This window comes from Colletes latitarsis, chromosome 10, assembly GCF_051014445.1.
Source record: "Colletes latitarsis isolate SP2378_abdomen chromosome 10, iyColLati1, whole genome shotgun sequence".
Classification (NCBI taxonomy): Eukaryota; Metazoa; Arthropoda; class Insecta; order Hymenoptera; family Colletidae; genus Colletes; species Colletes latitarsis.
The window spans coordinates 31652871-31672464 of record NC_135143.1 but is presented as its reverse complement, the minus strand read 5'-3'; the positions used below and the strand labels follow the sequence as shown (position 1 = coordinate 31672464).

General features: G+C 32.4%; 3 protein-coding genes across 6 annotated transcripts; 1 reads left to right on the top strand and 2 right to left on the bottom strand.

Annotated features, from left to right (window-relative positions):
• Positions 1–781: 781 nt before the first annotated feature.
• Positions 782–1689, bottom strand: Nhp2 (NHP2 ribonucleoprotein). The gene is made up of 3 exons (XM_076775747.1): positions 1521–1689; positions 1341–1413; positions 782–1257 (listed from the first exon to the last, which is right to left on the bottom strand). Exons 1-3 carry the CDS (start codon positions 1687–1689, stop codon positions 1026–1028), a joined length of 474 nt encoding a protein of 157 aa, XP_076631862.1. The 3' UTR covers positions 782–1025.
• A 269-nt stretch (positions 1690–1958) lies between these two features.
• LOC143346985 (RING finger protein 37) lies at positions 1959–3611 on the top strand. The gene is made up of 2 exons (XM_076775746.1): positions 1959–2602; positions 2688–3611. The coding sequence occupies exons 1-2, from the start codon at positions 1959–1961 to the stop codon at positions 3481–3483; spliced, it is 1440 nt and encodes a 479-aa protein (XP_076631861.1). The 3' UTR covers positions 3484–3611.
• Vps13b (vacuolar protein sorting 13B) lies at positions 3561–19529 on the bottom strand. 4 transcript variants are annotated; one of them, XM_076775738.1, is made up of 39 exons: positions 19316–19529; positions 18706–18987; positions 18420–18597; positions 18112–18190; positions 17859–18034; positions 17689–17792; positions 17364–17613; positions 17073–17282; positions 16757–16962; positions 16546–16684; positions 16290–16407; positions 16077–16219; positions 15830–16002; positions 15576–15752; positions 15207–15495; positions 14963–15125; positions 14509–14896; positions 14255–14390; positions 14010–14177; positions 13718–13941; positions 13397–13616; positions 13130–13334; positions 12881–13058; positions 12484–12813; positions 12193–12396; positions 12010–12125; positions 11584–11935; positions 11388–11504; positions 11192–11308; positions 10846–11115; positions 10140–10751; positions 9943–10038; positions 6299–9869; positions 5813–6217; positions 5560–5736; positions 5285–5455; positions 5021–5214; positions 4607–4945; positions 3561–4527 (listed from the first exon to the last, which is right to left on the bottom strand). In XM_076775738.1, exons 2-39 carry the CDS (start codon positions 18790–18792, stop codon positions 4297–4299), a joined length of 11313 nt encoding a protein of 3770 aa, XP_076631853.1. In that variant the 5' UTR covers positions 18793–18987; positions 19316–19529; the 3' UTR covers positions 3561–4296. The 4 variants fall into 4 exon arrangements, with proteins under 4 accessions (XP_076631853.1, XP_076631855.1, XP_076631854.1 ...); XM_076775740.1 differs by having other exon boundaries at positions 5831–6217; XM_076775739.1 differs by having other exon boundaries at positions 14255–14381.
• Positions 19530–19594: the final 65 nt, after the last annotated feature.

Sequence of the window (19594 nt, the reverse complement as noted above, 5' to 3'; positions counted from 1 at the left end):
ACGAACAAGAAATATTTATCGCGATGATAAAATTTGATTATTTTCGATCAACGTACTGTTATTACACTCAAATTGAAATCAAGATTTGCAAGCACACATTTACGTTCTTAATTTCAAACTATTCCGCATATTTAATTATTTCATGACTTTTTCTATATTTGCGATTAATAACGAATTGTTTCCATTCGCTATGTTTGCGAACATACTTTCAAATTCCAACATTTGAACGTTGATCGTTAAACGTGTCGTAATTTAACAGACATATAATAAACAACAAACGATTAGTAGTATGTATCGGACTTTAATAACGTCCAATTTTATAATTATGTATTTTTAAGAATTGCGTTCTAAGATATTTCAAATATCTCGCAGAATGAAATTAAAAACACATCAAAGCGATTGTTCGGAAATCCCGACTGACGATCTAAACCCGATTTTCGGATATCTTCATGATCATTAATCGAGATTACAACATTTGTCAGATTTAATTTTACCCGCCTAAAATAAACGCAAAGCTGTATATACGTATGTATGCATGCCGCTTCGAGAAATATGATTTTTATCTTGAGCTACATTTTAATATTCTATTTTCAAATGCACAGGCGATAAATAAAGGTAATTTTTAATTAACTTCGCATAGAAATTGTGTTAGAAAATCAACTGCGTATTTTCCTAATACATACTACATTCCGTTTACCTCTCAATGCTACAAAATGTTGAATAATTGCAGTTAATTTTTGAACACAATCATGTAATGTGTACTTATTCCAAATCAGAAATGTCTTCTGAACTGCAATTGTACAATATTTAAAATTTCTATATTATTTTAATTTCGTTTTATCTTATTTACATATACTATTGAGGAAGAGAATTGTATAAAAAATGTAATAATGTGTAAAATTTGTGAATCAAAGTTTGACAAAACTCAGGCATTGCACAAAATGTCTGACTCAATGTTTGTTTAATGACAAATTCATGTACCCTATTTGCAATGTGACCAAAGGCACAAAAAAGCAGGTATAAAACTATAAAGGTGCCGATAAGGTCATCATTGCAGATTTTATTTCATCATAGAGATCTTTATAATCTTCGTGTTCTTTTATGAGAACCATGAGACTTCCTCTTTTCACACCCATTGCACTTCCGATATCTTGCCTCGAAGGAGTATAACAATATGGAATGTTCTTATCTTCGCAAACAACAGGTAAGTGACACATAATTTCTATAGGGAAAACATCTCCAGCAAAAACAACCAACCTATTAAAAAGGAAGGGTACGTCATATAAAAATGTTTCCAAATGTAATATTTTAATAAAAATATAACTAAAAATTTCATTTACCCATGTTCTCCTTTACGAAGGTGCTTCTGAACATCTTTTAATCCATTTCGAAGATATGTCTTCTGCTTTGAAGCTGAAAAGGTTATGTTACAAATTAGAAATGTTATAAACATTTTACAAAGAAACTTTAGTGTAAAAATAACATTTTTTTAAAGATTTTTAAAATTATAACGCAATCACCTTTTCTTATGCACTTATAAATCTTCTTTGTTAATTTTTTCGGAGCCATAGGTTTAGCTATGGTATTTATGTACTTTAATTTATCTTCGTAGCTAATTTCTGTTGAATCTGCACCATTGCCTTCTTTTACACTATCGTCTAATTCCATTTTAATCGGCGTTTTCTCCATTTTATCAAATAACAGCGATTATTTTAGATAGAAATTTTATTTTATTTCGTCCACGTGCTTTTGTATTCCATCTACAGAATCGACGGACGCAATCAACGCTAACCTAACTTAAACTGAACACAGGAAACTGTATACAGAGTCTCTATCAATACAGTAGGTTATGGACATTTGATTTTTAAATAAAAATAATACGTGTATTTGGCGTAGATCAATTTAACATTGTAATCTTTTCTAAAGAATGTTGTTGCTTGTGTATTTACGTTAGAGAAATGCTATTCAATTTCTGTGATCCGCGTTTACGGCCAGAAATCGAGTGTAGTACTGTCAGTACAGAAGGACATGAAGTCTCAAACTTAATAAATGAGTCTGACAAAGGTTTTTTAGCATATGCTTGTATTAAACCGCCCGTCAACATTGACATTAGTTTCCTCTGTAATGTATCTATCAATCATATTTTGATTTGGCCACATGTTGGTTCCCAAAAGTCATCAGGCTTTCAATTATATGCCAAAACAAGTAATGACAGCAGTGTACCTTATTCTTTATTGGGTAGTGGATTTTTAAACCACTCAAATGCTGGACTGCTATTCTGTTCATCAAATGTTAATCATGAAACAATTTCTGTTCCACAAAATTTTCTGAAACTACATATAAAACCTTCTCTGAGATATTTAACAACATATTTAAGTAATTTAAGAGTATGTATATGTAAGACAGAAAACTCAGTACCTGCATTAGGTAAAATTGAAGTATGGGGAACCGTATCACCACGTTGTGGGAAAGATACAGTGGCTAGTATTTGTACTCTGTGGTGCAAACAACAATCTTTTGTATCTGAGACTATAGATACACATCATTTATCTATAAAAAGTCCTAAACAGACTGAACAATCTGTTACTGTTGCAACTGACAGGTAAATATAACGTTAGCTTTTTATAATGTACACCACAAATACAACATTAATCATTCATTCTACAAATGTGTTGTGATTGTTTTAGGGAGTTATTGGAATCATCTTTACAAGTTCCAGAGTCCTTCTTAGATGCCATTACTTGGGAAATTATGACACAGCCCATACTGTTGCCCAGTGGAAAGATAATTGATCAAACTACATTACAAAAGTATGAGGAAACTGAAGCATTATGGGGAAGACGTCTGTCAGATCCCTTTACTAATATACCATTCAGTGAAGATCGTAAACCTGTTATAGCAACTGCTCTAAAAATAAGAATAGACAAATTTCTACTTGAAAACAGTAATGCAGATGAGATAAAGAAACTGCCAAGAGTTTTAGGTCATGCATTATCTTCAAGTATGACTGATAAAAAAATATCAAATGTTCCTAAATATTTGTTAAAACAAAATGTGTTAAATAAAACTTCAAATGACAATAAACCAAAGTTGCACCGTTCTGTAACAAATACTCAAGAGAATAAGATGTTTTGTCATAAACTGCCAATTGTTGTAATGCCAAATAAACGAAGTGCTTCTACTTTAACTAAACCAATAAAAAAAAGAAAAACTGTTAATTCTTGTGTATCGGTATACCAAATGGGATCTGAAACAAAAAGTAATAGCTCTACTAATGTAGTAAACTTAAATGCTAATGATAGCGCGAATTATGCCGGAAATTCTACATTAAATACTTGTATTTGTTGTGTCGATGGAATATTTTATAAATTACCATGCAAACATGTATTATGTAGAAAAGTCTTGACATCTATTCAAGATAATCAATGTTCATCATGTGGCGTGTCTTATAGAAACAGCGAAATAGAACGTATTTATGAATGAATTAAATTATATAAATACACAGAATGATAAACATGAGATTCTCTTAGATCAGTTAAATCCTTATATTATTTGTGAGTGTTTTACATTAAATATTGTAAATAAAATGTACTAATAATTTTTAATAAATATATAAAATCTTTTACAATTTATTGCATTGTAATTATGAACTACTAAGTTTAGGTATACCCAAACTTCTAAAAAATAATAAGCATGTAGCATGTATAACGATTAAATTACATTCAATTGTACTTTGAAGTCAGAATATTTTCCCTTTACCAAATATTTGCTATATTACAAGTCTTTCATATGTTATTTATAATTAATCTGTGAAATTGCACAGAATATATGTAAATCAAATGCAACATTGTTTATTCATTACTCTTGAATTTATATAAATACTTAATGCAGCTTGTTTACCATATATACAATATATATTGTCCGGTAAATAAAGGACATGGAAATTTGTTCAATGTACACATTTTTTGTATAAAAAATTGAAAAAGCATGTTTTTAGATATGAACGATTCTCGAATTGTGCATATTGTCATTAATTCCGTGTATAACAACACATTAGGATGTAATTCATAAATTTAAAGATTATCTATCGTATATCATTCAGATTAATTAAATTAAAAATGTTAGATATGTACACAAACCTCAAGCAACCAGAATGTGTTTCGCGTATTAATCTTGTCAACAAATTTTTAAATTCAAAGCGTAATACTGATTTATCACTTTCCATTATCCAAAAATATTAATTATCCAATCCACCAGTGGATGAGTTAAATTAATCTAACGTGTTCAAATTATTTGTTACAGTACTCTAAATCCGCTACCTTGACTTTGTCGTTTAGCGATGTTAAACAACGATAATAAATAATTACGCGAATCTGGAGAAACATAAAATGTAAGAGTACGATCTGAATGAGGTGTAGCGTTTTCAAAAATATCAGATTGTCCATCACTGTTTGTGGAGACACTGGCTAACCCTGTACTACTAGTTCTCACGTATTCCGCTACTCGTGCTCGCATTTCTTGATCCATCTGTCAATAGAGAATTTCTAATAAGGAATGTACATATATGTATTACTTTTAGAATGAAGTAACAAAAGAAATACTGGACCTCATATGCGGCAGGTGATACGGGTCTGTTGGTTTGCGTCGTCTCAGGAGTACAATATAAACATATTGTTGAATCAAGATGATGGTCAGCACTGGATAAGTCTTTCAATAAAAATATTCGCTCTACACTATCTTCGGCTACGTTAACTAGCAATAGTGCATGCCTTGTTAGAACTAATGTTATGGCACGATTACTGCCTTGTTGAATCACATAATCTGCATTGGTAACATGTAAAATATTGCCATGATTATTTTCAAGCAAGGGTAACAACCACCAAGCATATCTAATAGATGCACTATTATTGCCAGTTGTATATTGGACCACAGGTCGTTGTCGCGGCTGTAAAAATATAATGGTCATTAATTTATTTCATTGATGTTACTCAATAGCATTCCGTTTCCGAAAACTGTTTACCGAAGGTAATGAATTCCAACCAGCACCCTGAAGTAGTCCTTGTCCAGTCAATGCAACTAATTCTGCAGCTCCACTTAATGGTTTTGTAACCACTCCTACTAATCCAAGTCCAACACCAGTTACAAGACTTTTAGTTGTCATTTCTCCTGACAAAACTTGTTGCAAGGGATGATGAGCAAGACCAGCCACCGCAGCTAAATAAGTGATATTAAATTTTGTATACTTATTATAAAAATACTGAACTGAAACAGTATTCCTGCATACCAAGAACGCTCATCCCGAAGCCGGACAAGCCTTGATAGAGTCCTTGTGCCATGCCTTGAGGTCGCATTCTTCTAGACTCTTCTTGTCTTTGCAAATGCTCTTCATCGAGCGTCAGACGATCTAAATTTCGTGCTACGCTAGATGCTAATTTCGTTACGGAATTTAGAGTACCTGTGTAACATTATTATTTTTTTTTTAATAAAATACCGCGCAGGTATGTACACATGTTTCAATGTAAGTTTATTTGTATTCTAAATATTTTTTAATCTTGATACCTGCTGTAACGTGTCTCATCAAACTGGCTGAACCATGTGTTATTCCAACAATAAAACCCCATGGTCCTTGCAACAAACCTTGAAATGGAAGAGAAATAAAATCTCTAAGCCCTGAACCAAGAGCTTGCGCCAAACTTCCCGGCGAACCTAATATTTCTAAAGACCCAACTACCCAACCTGAAATATAAGCAATTTAAAATATTAAGATTTCAAGTTTATATTATTAGTAAATATTAGTATGATATCTTTATACCTGCTCCAAATATCGCACCAGACAAATAATGCATTGTAAGTGCATTACCAAGTCTGTACGGTGTTGTTAAAACATTCTTTTTCTCAAATGTACCAAAGTATAGGGGTGAATGATCTAAAGCCACATATAAGCGTACAGAAGTATGGACGCTTAGTAAGATAGATACGGGTTCTATTTTCAAATTTTGTAGCCTTAATGGAGCACTTAATATTTTTGTATCGACCATTATGTAATCGGGTATGCATACTCCAGTAGTTGAAATTAACGTCTGCGTTTTTCTTATATCATCAGGTATTAAAAATCTTGGTGGTACCATTGAAGTTGCATAAGTTAATAATTGAGCTATATACGTATCTTCGATGTAGGCACTGATCGGTGCAATTTTTAAATAAAGCTCTTTCGATGCTATAAACATATTATTGAAAAGAAATTAGTACACATAATAAGTACGAAATAAATCATAAATTTAAACTTACTGTTAAATACCTCTTAAATATCCCTGTTTCTCCAAAACGTAATCAATTGCTATCAAAGAATTTTCTCTGATTTGTTCTAGCTTATTTATTAAACAATTGTTTATATAATATCCCGCTCCTTTCGTAACGAGTGGGCTTTGACTTATCAATACTACTGGAAAATCAAAACCTCCTTGATCAAATAATTGATTATCCAATTGTAAATCACCTATAAAAGTGCATAAGTTGACGATTTTAGACCTTGTAGTTACAGTAACTATGACATCAGTCATGGATAAACTAGCAACTTCAATCCTTTGTGCATTTTCATTCATGTCGTGCATAAGGACGATGGTAACTCCACGAAGACAAACGGTTACGGAGCCCTCTTTAGAATTGCTCTCTTCGATAGCCTTTGTATCGTCGATTGTATTAGTTTTTACATTGTCTATATTTGTAATTAATTGCCGCAAATTTATTTGCGTAGGAGATGTAACTTCTAACATTGCAGTGTCATCTTGAGCTGAGAAGAAAGTCGTTACTGACGTTGAACTATCAGAATTCTGTACATTTATTGTTGTTCTATCGTCTTCTGTCTGATCGGCAAACGTACTGTTTAGCATTTCTACATCTTTCGTATCATTTTCCTTGCGTACAAGTCGACTTCTAATATCTCGCGCGGATACTTCCACTTGTGATATGGGAACAATACTGATAAGTGTGGTATAACAACGATTTTGCATAATCAGCTTTACATCACCATATGATGGTAGTCGTACATACTGATCTACTGGTACACTTGATATTGAAGACAGGTTTATACCCCTAGACCATCGCAGATCTCTGTTTCTCGATGGCTGTTCATTATGATTGTTCGTTACGGCAGAAAATAATAATACATTTGACGCGTTTAGAACAGGTACATCTGGTAACCTGTTACTAACAGATGGAATAGAATAATGGCACGTCGCGTTGCTTTCGATTTCGCAAATCCATGTGAAATGGCAAGTATCCGGTAGTATTTCATCCGCTGTTTCATTGGCCTGCCCCAGTAAAATTTTGAAAGCACATGAATTTTCAATTAGCAATTGCGGATGATGATCTATGTGAATCATTATGTACGTTGTACCTTTATCCTCTTGCGTCGTAATGACTACTGGCATAGTACTAGAGCCATTTGGAATAGCAATACACTTGCGACTCATACCTTGATCGACTCGAATTGGACAAGACCATTTATGCCCTAAACTCAAAGATATGTAAAGAACAAGAGGTTCTACGATGTCTTCCATGTATAAAGTATACCATTGTGTAATCGGCATGCCCTGTTTCTGATCTTCCGCAGGTGAAATATTAAGGCTGTAAAACGTGAGGTCGTTAGGCAGTTCAAGTCTGTTTGCATCTTCATGCACCGCCAATGTAGCAACGCACAATTCTTGTGGCGTTAAATTACTGATAACGTGACTACTTCTTATACGTACGAGACGCATATCTTCGTGCATACTTGAATTGATGCTCATGATAGAGACACTTGAACCGCAATCGACACACGTTTTAATATTTCCATCGACGGGAATTAGCCCACCAATTCGTGGCATGTAAAAGCTTTGACTCCAATCGGGTCGTGCCAGTTGAAGGGCTTGCGATGTATAAAACGTATCACCAACGCCAACGCATAAATGAAATGTACCCTCCAATTTTGGCGGTGTTACGATACCGTAATGAGGGATTTGACAATATTCGGTATCTTCTGACACAAGAGACAAGTGGCATCCCATGGAATTCAACATAAAACACCAAGGTTGCAATTCTAACAGTAATGTGCTTGAGACTAATCCAGCATCTTGATATTTTACTTGTACGTGTGTTTGTGGTTGCTCCGTAGATATCCACTCCTCTATCGCATCTCCCTGGAAAGGCCATGCCGTTTCGTTGCTTTCGCCATTAAGATCCTTTAGAATATTATCGATATCTTCAGTTTCAGGTCTCCTGAAGAACTTTCGTTGATCTACAGAACTATACGACAACGGTACGTATGGATTGGATGTAGAAACTCCGGATTCTAATTGAAACGTCAATTGATGAAAATGTTCAAATGTTCCAGGGCAGTACAATTGCTGTCGTTCACCACAACCATTTACCATCGTACTTAAGGATATTTTCAACGAGGGCGTATCCATCTGTACTCTAACTGGTACTGGTAAGTGTGATCGAATCATATAAAGTGGGCTGAGTACAGCTAGTATCTTTGTTCTGTCCTGAATGGTCTGCGTCACTATTCGTACCCAAATGCTTAAAAATTGCCCACGTTCCTGCCAAGGTACTTTAACTAACCACGGTTGGCCCCACTTAGCATTAGGTTGCAGAGGAATATCTCCTGTCCACGACAGATTTGGCACGGTGGTAAACCGTAAACGTATTGCCATTTTCTTAGTCCCATCGAGTATAATGGATGGTGGACAACTTTTACCAGAAATTAGGTACACATCCTTCAATACATTTACCTTTGATCCAACGTCAGATTCGTACTTTACCAATTTCATTTCAAAGTTATCAATTAATTGATTGGAAATTATAAGCTGACCAGAGAACGTCACGAGCTTTTGTGTAGCAGAAAGCGATGTAACACTTACAAATGCTGCTGCTTTCGTTGCAGAATTGTTAAATTCGATTGCTTGAATACCATCTGTGCCTACAGAAAATGGTTTACTCCACAACCAAATATTTTCTTCTATCGCTATTCGTATCATCTTGTTGCCGATATGTCGCCACGAGTAAAAAGTACATTGTCTACTTTCCAATAATATATTATCTCCTGTACCACTTTGACCAAAGAGAATATGTACATTACTGTCATTGGCTATCACATAGCGTGTGAATAAAATCATATTTTTGTTTTCCTCTTCTAAAAATGCAAACCACAAATGAGCCGAAACTGCAAGCGAGTGTGCTATTGTCGGTCCCAGTTTCAACGAGAATGGACTACATGTTAAGGATATATCTGTTTTGTCTGATAATGACAGCTGAAATCTTGCTTCCAAAGGATCGAGTATTTCTTGCATGTTCAAATGACTATAATCTAATACGTGTACACTGAATATACCACTAATGTCGATTAACATCGAACCATCTATCCACCTGTTAAGTACAAAGATAGCTTCCTTATGCTCTAAGGCCATGAAGCATTGAATTTCAGGGATCGTACCTTTCAAAGTATATTGTTTTAACGGTGGTTGCAAATTATTATACATGTCGTTGTTAACATGATTGTACACGGAGACGTGTATGGTGCCGATATTAAGTGCAGCTTGTAGATTCGGTATAATTGAAGAATTGAAGTACGAATCAATACGTAAACATGCCGCAAGAACACGAGCTGAAATTATCGTTTTGGAAAGTGGTCGATTATTCATTGATAATAAAACTACACGCCATATGCAAGCAACCGCTCGTGCTGGAGCTTTTTCAGGCAGCTTTAAACGGTACGAATCTGTCTCTGACAAATAAAAGTCGATGTAACGCTGATAGGACATGTGGCAATCGCTCCAATACTCAAGAGCGCAAGGTACTTTATCAATATAAGCACTATCAGAATCCAATGTCTAAAATATATAAATTGTTCTCAGTACAAGGTACTGTTCGCATAAAAAACGTATAAATATATATTTTGCTCACTTCAAAGGGAACTGGTGATACATGTATTCGTGTCAACGTCCTTGGTTGTGGATATCTCCAAGCCATTGATTGTTGAGGGTAGGTAAAAAATATGACCTGAATTAAACAATATATCAGGAAATGGATTTACTTCTTAAAACTCCTCTTTCTAATGCTAAAGTTAATGATAAAAAGTTATAAAATACTGCTGAACTTACTTGATATGGGAAAGGTAGTTCGTCTGCATTACCGTTCACAAATTGAAATGCGCCTGCTTTAAGATCATCTTTATAATGTTGCTCAGTAGACAGTACAATTTGTTTTTCATTATTTTTACATTTTGAAGGAGACGTTGTCAATTCATTTAACAGCAATTGACAGTCATCCATAACGTTCTTTATAATTTTTAGGTGCTCTGGTCCAAAATCTAAATAAAGACCATCGCTATCTGCCTGTATTTGTACTTGAGTAACAGAGTCAGCATTTTGCCAAGGCTCCCAAAGTAAACAAATCGTAATATTGCAACACCACGGATTTAAGAATACCTTTATACATTCATTAAGAATTGCTGATACGATTAAAGAATCTATGGCAGTGTTGGAGTATATTCTATCAGGCCTAAGAAGAGTCGAAATATTTCCGGATAATAAAGCTAAACTAATTATTATTTCTGCGCCAGAATCAGTCTTGAGAGACAATACAATTTGCTTTGTACATATATTTAAATCAGGCCAATTCAATTTTTTCGATTTTGATACTGAAGATACCTTTATATCATTAAACTGTTCTGTTGATGTTGTTTCGTGTAGATGCATAAAACACGATAGTATCTGACAATAAATGAAGATGTCATTAATTACGTCAATAATTATAGCTCGCGCGCACGCACGCACACACACTCTAGAGTACCACATGATTTGTTACCTTATTTTGCATATCATATATCTGGTTTAGTCTTGATAAAGAGAAATAAACTTTTGTAGGTCTACCCATATCTATAGAGAATTGTGGATTTTTTCCTAAAGTTTTCTCATATTTCATTGTCACAAAAGATGGAGGAATGCCTGTATCTGGATGTAAATCACCATTTTTTGTTTCAATCATGAGAACTTTGAAATTTTTTTCTGTTGGTATTGAAATTAATTCTTGATTTTCCTTTTCTCCCAGAGCCATGGACATATCAAAACACGATATCTAAAACAATATAGATTTTCATTACAAAAAGTTTCTTAAAGATTTAAATTTTACCCTTATTTAAAAGTTAGTATACTTGGATTTTTTGCAATGGATGCTGTTGTGAAAAATAAATATTTGGTTGATTAACCATTATGTAAAATAATGGTTGTTTCTGAGTTTCACTCTCATCCTCTTCAATTTCATTTATGTCCTGTGTAAATTTTATATTTGACATCAGTTTTCAAATATAATTAATAATAAGACACAATTCTTGTTAAATAATTACTTACAACTTCATATTCTGTACTTGCTTTTTGAATATCGTAAAGTACAAATGTTATTTTACCACAATTTACTAAAAATTCAAACGGCAAAAGTATAGAAGTCTCTTGATGCGGAGGTTTACCCTAATAGAAAAGCATTACACTTAATAAAATATATTTCATCATATGCATGAATAAATTTATATTTACAAACAAAACTTACTATAATCGTCGAATTCACGCTAGATGTTTCAAAGTCAATGCCGCTATCCTTCGTAAAATCAACATCGATATCGTCGGAAGATTGCTTCGTCCAAGTAATTTGTTTTATACTTCCCGCAGTTGATGAAATCTTATGAGATGTATTAGTGGATGCAGTTGCATTTTTGTGTTGTTCAAAATTTCCCAATAACAAGTTTTTTAATTCATTATTTAGGATTGAAATTAACTGAATTTGATCTAAATTTATTGTCACTTCGATATCCATAATACAATTTACTTCAACAGCACTTCCACATACTGTTATATCCGGTTTAAATAAAACGGGTGGAGCAATAATTAAGCACAAATCAAACCTATAATACATATTTGTATTAATAATTTTATAACATGAATAACCAATTCACTGCATCATTTAAGTATCACGTACTTCGATAATAAAGGTAACATGGAAAACTGTTGTTCCAAACTACTCCCATGGCCAAGTTTGTTCCATTCTAATGCAGGATTTTCATTCATGGTATAAAGATAAGATTGTGACATTTTCTGAAAATAATTAATATCGTATTTCTTAAATGTCTATAATTTTAAAACAAATATGATTTCAACGCACCTTGTTAATACTCATTTGATAATTTTTCCAAGTAGTTGTATGAGCACATATGCTTTTTATATTAATTTGATATTGTCGATCTTCCACAGCAGAACCTGGTATGCTTAAAATATTTGCCTGAGCTGCCAGTTGATATATATCTAATCTCAAAGGAGTTCTACAAATTGGATTTTCCGCGTGAGGCGTGATGCGAATTCCATCAAACTGCAATATCAATAAAATGATTTATTTATAAATTGGAAGTATCTAAATTTAATATTGGTATTGCATTTTTACAAAGTACATTATTACCTGAAGCATTAATAGATCGTGTTGCGGTTTGAATTTCATTATATTCGAGGCCGGCAACATCAGTCTAAGCCCTTTGAAATCCAAATATATCAATGGTAAAGCCTCGTTGTCAAGACTAGCAACGCTAGTTAAGTGTGGTGTTACATTTTGTTCAAAAGTTTCAGCTGAATCTTTCTCAGAGGATCGATAGAAAAAAGTAAAAGGCTTTAATAGTTGTATATATTTGCTGACTATAGTAAGTGGAAGAATTATATCCACCATTTGCATTTTTACAACTACTTCAGAAATATAACCATTAGCAGATAATGTAGCTTCTGTCATTACATCTTTCTAAAAGACAAAAAGTAAATGGAATACCCTGAAAGTATTATTAACCGTACCGCTAAATATTAAATACCTTCTGAGTTCTATGTCGTTTATAGGTACCCCATCGTGTATGAACGTTTCCTGATTTTGCTCTAGTGAGGGTAAAACTTAGAAATCCGGAATCATCATCTTTCTCTAAACTATCCTCCCTTCCGCAAAGTATCGCACCTACATACTCACCGATATCCCAAGTCGGTGAATTCAGTGCTCTGTCAAGGATTACTTCAATTAATTTGTCGCGTTACTATTATACAAATTATTTATTTGAGTAATTATATACCTAGTGTAATGGAATATGGTGGCTGTTGTAATTTTACTTTTCAATTTAAGATAGACGGGTTGTAAGTCCAAAGAAGTAATAATATCTTCTAATTCAAGGACTAATTTTAACGATGAAGCATTTTCTTTTTCCGTAACATATAATTTAATTGCGATCTTTGTTATAGTCCATTGGATCCATGCCGTCAAAATTAATTCATCTGTTTCTATAATAACATAAAATATCGCTTATAAAATTAAACAAAAAATGAATTTATTTATAATGTACCTTGTGTAATATCATCTTTTGAAGTTGAAACAGTTGAGTTTGTAGTTGTATCTTCAGGGTAAAGTAATTGTGTTGGAGTAGATGGAGTTTGTGGTATGATAGGCAAAACTATTTGTGCTTCAGTGTTTATTTGATTACTAGCCACAACATTTTTGTTAGAACTGGCTGAAACTCGCAATACACTTAACATATTTGAAATTATTTTGTTCACGAAAACTACCTAAAGTAAAAATATTTTATAAGATTATAGAATAATGCATAAATACTTCATACGCATTTACCGCATTGAACATATTATTTGAAATGCTTTCGTTACAATACCTGTTCTTCAGAGATAGAAATGATAATAGGAGAATTGTCAATGTGAACACAAACACCTAAAGCAGCCAATGTATTCCCTCCTGATTGGGATGTTATGGCTTTAGTTGTAAGAGCAACTGTAGCATTCAATGACACTTTTTTAATGAAATTCTTTTGTGTCTGTTGATGTAACATATAACAATGAAATTCAACAAGACTTAATGTCCATGGAAAACTCTGTAATTCTGAAATAAATTAGAACGATGATAACATTCTATTGTGTACTGGATAGTTTCATCATTGAGTTACTTACTATTCGTCCACATTGATTTTGGTAACTTAACAGGCAACTCTTGAAGATAAGGTGTCAACAATTCAAAATTTATATTAGACGAGTGAACGAGAAGAGTGGGTAACTTTATTATCAACATTTGTAAATTATTATCGGATTTTAAAGCTCTATCTTTTGCTTCTTCTATACCTGAATAATTTGATAAAAATATACATCAGAGTGAGTTAAAAGCACATTTTATTCTGTTCACATATACATATACCTACCATATGCACCAATGCCACTCATTGTAGTTGACGGTATGTAAATAACAATATGTCCAACACAACCACTTAGCACAAGACCACACCACCATGGATACAGTTCTGCTAATCTGGCCAATATTCCCAAATTCTGTAAGTTCTACCATAGATTACATCTTTATAACTAATAACTGTATGCCAAAACTATTGAAAGGAAAAACTTAATACACGTTGAAAAGTTACACAAGTTGAAATTCGATAGTATATAAGCAATGTACCTGTCTTTCACCTTCAATTTTAGAATCGTGTTTCTTTTGAATTTCATCATTTTGTAGAGTTTTCGACTTCTCTGTTGTCACAACCGATTTTCTTTTTTCTTTGTCCGAAGAACTATGCACACTTTCGTGCAAACTGGGAAACGTCTTTTTTTTCGTTCCGGTATCGGATGATGCACCCTCGAAATGTTGTTGCGCTTCAGGCCGTGTTGTACATAATGTACCTAAATTATAATACGTAACACGATACTCCAGCCATTTAAAAAGTAATGGATCAAGCGAAGCTCTGATGTCTGCTATTTGAAGCGAGATAAGAGGTGGATGTGTTTGTTTCTCGACATTTTTTGGAAACTGTATCACAGTTGTTAATAGTGGTTTGTTTTCTATATCACTAGATATACAAAAATTGTCATTAATATAATTTCCATTCATAATATAGCCTTTAATGTATACTGACCTATGAATATTACTTTCTGGACCTGAGAATATAAAAGCTTGTTGTAACTCATTCAAAGCAAATATTTTCACAGAACTTATATTTATTTCATTTGAAACTGTAACCAACGATGATAATTTTTTAGTATTTACATTTTCCAATAACAACTCCAAATATATAGGATCTAAAAGAAGTAGTCAAATTAAATATTTTTAGTTAATCAAGTGTTCTGTGACAGTAGCTTTCATATCAGCAAAGTACATACTGATTTCTTGACAGGCATCTGTAAATAACGAAGAACATACAAGAGGATTTGTTATGTCAGTGGGATTGAAAACTGAAGTTAATATGGATGCTGCAACCATTAATTTTGCTTTTGTCCCAGTAATTGTAATACTGTCTATATGTATTGAATATGTTTCATGTATTAAATCAACATTCCTCCAATATTGTGGATACATCAATTTCTTTGCTTTACATTCAACCGAATAAGGCATTATTATTGACGTGTGGCAATTTTTTACTAAATAAAGTTGACTTCTTGCTCCATTTACCTAATTAAATAAATATTATATAATATAGGATATGTAGGATAATAAAACATACTGCATAATACGTTTGTATTATACATTACCTGCAGTGTAATAATCTTATGACATTGGTTAAACATTTCTGTTGAGAGATCGGTTTGTTTTGATGCACATGCTGCAAGTCTAAATGGATATAAAGGTTGGAGCATAGTTACTATTGCTTCATCACATTCAATACTCATGTAAGGGTCGTCCGTAAGAGCAGGTGTTAAAGGCGTCGTCTAGCAAAATAACGCACAAAAAGTAAATAATCGGTAAAGTATTTCTGTATACGTATACTAGCATATTTATCACATACTCGACTTTCAACGATCTTCCGCTGTCGTGGTAGTCCAGTAATAGAGTGATCTGCTAATTGTAATTGAAGAGATGCTTTCACTACCATTAATTTTGTTTCAACCATAGATACATTTTCTCGCAGAGCTTCGTATTCTTCTAATGTAACTGGTGGAAGTTCATCTACAAGTGGATCTAGCAATGGTTTGTAAGTAATGATTTCTTGAATATTTTGCACATATACAATAGATGTATAATTACATAAATACCTTGTTTTGTGACAAGGTATGGATTATAATCATAATTGGCGGCAGCTTGCTTTATTGTGTCGATACGATGAAAAACACCTGAGCATAATCTAATAGTTAAATCACCAATGATATACCTCATCACTCTACGTTCGTGAAAATTGCTGAAAAAATGTGAATTTAGTATCTTTTATCTTAAATTGTACTAAAAATATCTTGAAATATTCTGGTTACCTGTATTCAAAATTAGAACCAAATTCTGCTAGTTTCTCAGGGGTAATATCATCTGGTAATTCAACACAATGAACATAATCCATGGCAAAAGCGGGACATCGTTCTATTAACCGTTCCTCTAAAAATATTTCATGTAAGTATTTGCACATTAAGTTTAATCTTCTAGTGCATAATTTTTATTTTATCTTTCAAAACAGAAATTATTTCTTAGTCTATTTGTATGTCCATCTGGAGTATAAAATTAAAGATTTGTTACCCGAAACTGTATTTAGATAATAATATATTCCTTGTTTGTAATCTCTCTTTTTTCCTTTGTTTTCTACAGATTCATCATCAAATAATGAATCTTTTAAATAATCAGTATTTAACTTTCCAGCTATTAGATATAAAGGTGGCTAAATGAAATAGTTTATAATTAGTCACAGTTTACATCTCAATTAAAAATTTAGAAATGTATAGAATATTACTTGTGCTCCATCGACTACTTCAAGATGCCCGCAGCTACACGTCCCTCTTGGGTATATGCGTATACAACCCATTCCAATTTGAAAACTAGTCATTGAAATTCCTTGAATCAACGTGTCTACCACCACGCCATTTAATCGCAATGTTAAGAATGATTTATATCTGAGCTTGCGGGATTTATAAAATAATTGCTCTTTAATATTTTCAACTGTCTGTACAAAGAACGATTATTTCTTACTACGTAATTACATCTCAAACAAACGAATACAAAATGTAATGTGACTAAAATTTACATGATAAATATTATCCTTGAAATACATGCCTTAAAAGTTAAGGTGGTATCTTGCACATATATGCCTAAATGAATAGTATGTCCAGAATAAGCCATTTGTTGTTCTGTAGACCAATCATTGTCCCAATCAATAGGTAATAAAGATGATACCATGTTCCAAGCCCATCCACCCCACCCAGTATTGTCTGCAGCAATTCCACTTCCATGATCATGTAAGTGGAACATACTAATATCATCTGTAATATTACTGAACGGTAATAAATCTGCCTGCAGTATAATGCAAGACTGAAAAGATGTTCTATGAAATAATATAAGACCTTGTACAGTGTCTTCTCTTTTCTCTACAGAAATTAAAGATTTTTCTCTACTAGATGGAAATTGTTTTGTTTGCAATGCCATTATCAATGCAGCTAGTCTCAGCAGCATTGGTATTTGTTGTTCAGTTATACTAAATTCCATTTTTTGACAATGAAGATCCAAACGTGTAATAGAGGCTCTTCTTGCAGTGTTACTATGGTAGTTTATGATCATACGTATTATAACAGAACATCGGTATAGAACAGGATCCTAAATTATAAAATAATATTTTTATACGTTTTTCTATAAAAACATGTATAGTTTACTATAATAAGAAATTAGTACCTGATATATTTCTATTTTTCCAGAAGCGTCCATTTTGTCTAAACATAAAGTTAAGTCCTGAATAGTAATAACTTTTCTAAGCATAACTTCATATGCATTAACATCTGTAAATATGTAGAATTTTAATATACGTCAATAGATATTATTCGATAATGCAATTACATACATACCAGTAAATGCTGGTTGCCATTTGTTATCAACAGTTTGCATACTTAAAAATCTGACATTAACGCTAAGAACAATATCTTCTTCCACATATTTTAGAATTAGATTATTACAATTGATCGTTATGTTATTTACGACTTTGGTTACTATGCTTTTTATGTACCCAGGTGGTGCTTCTTCCCTGTCAATAAAGTAAAAAAAAAATGTTTGTAATATCATGTACCATGAAACAATGTTAAACAGAAAAATTCTACTCACTGTGGCAATTCCAGCCTCTTCTGTAATACAGAAGTACTGGCTTCCACCTTGGTATCATCTTTTAATTTTAAAATGCATTCTTTAACAAAATATTACAAGTTTAGTATTGTTTGTTCAATATAATCATTTAAAAATTTAGAGCACTAAGCAAAACACAGATAAGTATGGTCATGTTAAATTTTATATAAATAGATGATCGTATCTAAGTCACGTGTATTTTTGTACAAAGTACAAAAAGTTTTTCATAATGAAGCAGCATTAAACAGGATAGCATAGATCAGAGATTTAATATATCTCTTAATATTTACCTATTGTATTTATTGTAATAACAATGGGTTCTGAAGTAATTTTTACCCAAGGAACATGAATAAGTAATTCATGTATATGACCACTGACAAAAACAAAAGGGAGATTAAGTTGTTCTTCCAAAACTTCTAATCGTAGATCAAGATTTTGAAATGATGCATCACCACCCCATAAAGACACCTGAAATATAAAATAAGATTATATATAAAAGGAAAATAAATATTATATACTTTTTGTATAATTATATATTATTTTTTTATGAACATTAATTATAAATGATTAATATACCTGAGATTGTTCCGGTTTAAAATTTTTCACATACTTTTCAACATAACTAAGAATCACTGGTGTTATATATGATTCCAGTTTAAACATTGTGATTTTAATTTGTAATTCAATGCATTCCACATACTCTTACAGATATAATAAATGTGTGCAAATGTAAAAAGTTTCGCTTAATAATTTGTTCATTCATAAAATATACATTTCAAACGTATTTTTTGAAGAACTAATAATGGAATGGTGGAGAATAATTATTGGACCAAAATATTTTCAATTACACACGTTTATCTGAAAATAATAAAATTGTTTAACTATTAGAAGTGAACTTTCTATAACTATGAGTAGCAAATTTAACATACATATACATGTGATGTGTATAGAAGAAATATTTAAGTGATAATACTGTATTTGTTCTTAAAACAAATATATTAAATATTCTTAGTAGGATAGTGAAGTAGGGTAAACAGAATCAGTAGTCACTTTAAAAAATATTTTTTATTCTGCTTTCGATCCTATATAGAGTCGACATAACTTGTATTTTTCATATCCATATCAATACGGTATTGATATAGTTATGAATAATGAGCCACAGAATATTTGTGAAACACATATTAACCTTAAATTGAGCATCGGCAGTCGACCATGTATCGAAATCGGCTATGAAAATGAATTTCAAAATTACACATACTGCATGACTTTTTAATTAACCAGTAGATTAGAAAATAACACTTTGAATAATTTATGATCGAGGGATTTCAACTATAACTTTATGTCTTGTAAATATAGTTGCATTTATGCCGTCTGCCTTAACCTTTACAATTTGACATGCACTGCAGTTGCATTGCATGTGGTTGCATGTGCAAACTCTATACGCATGCGTATCATTACCATTGTA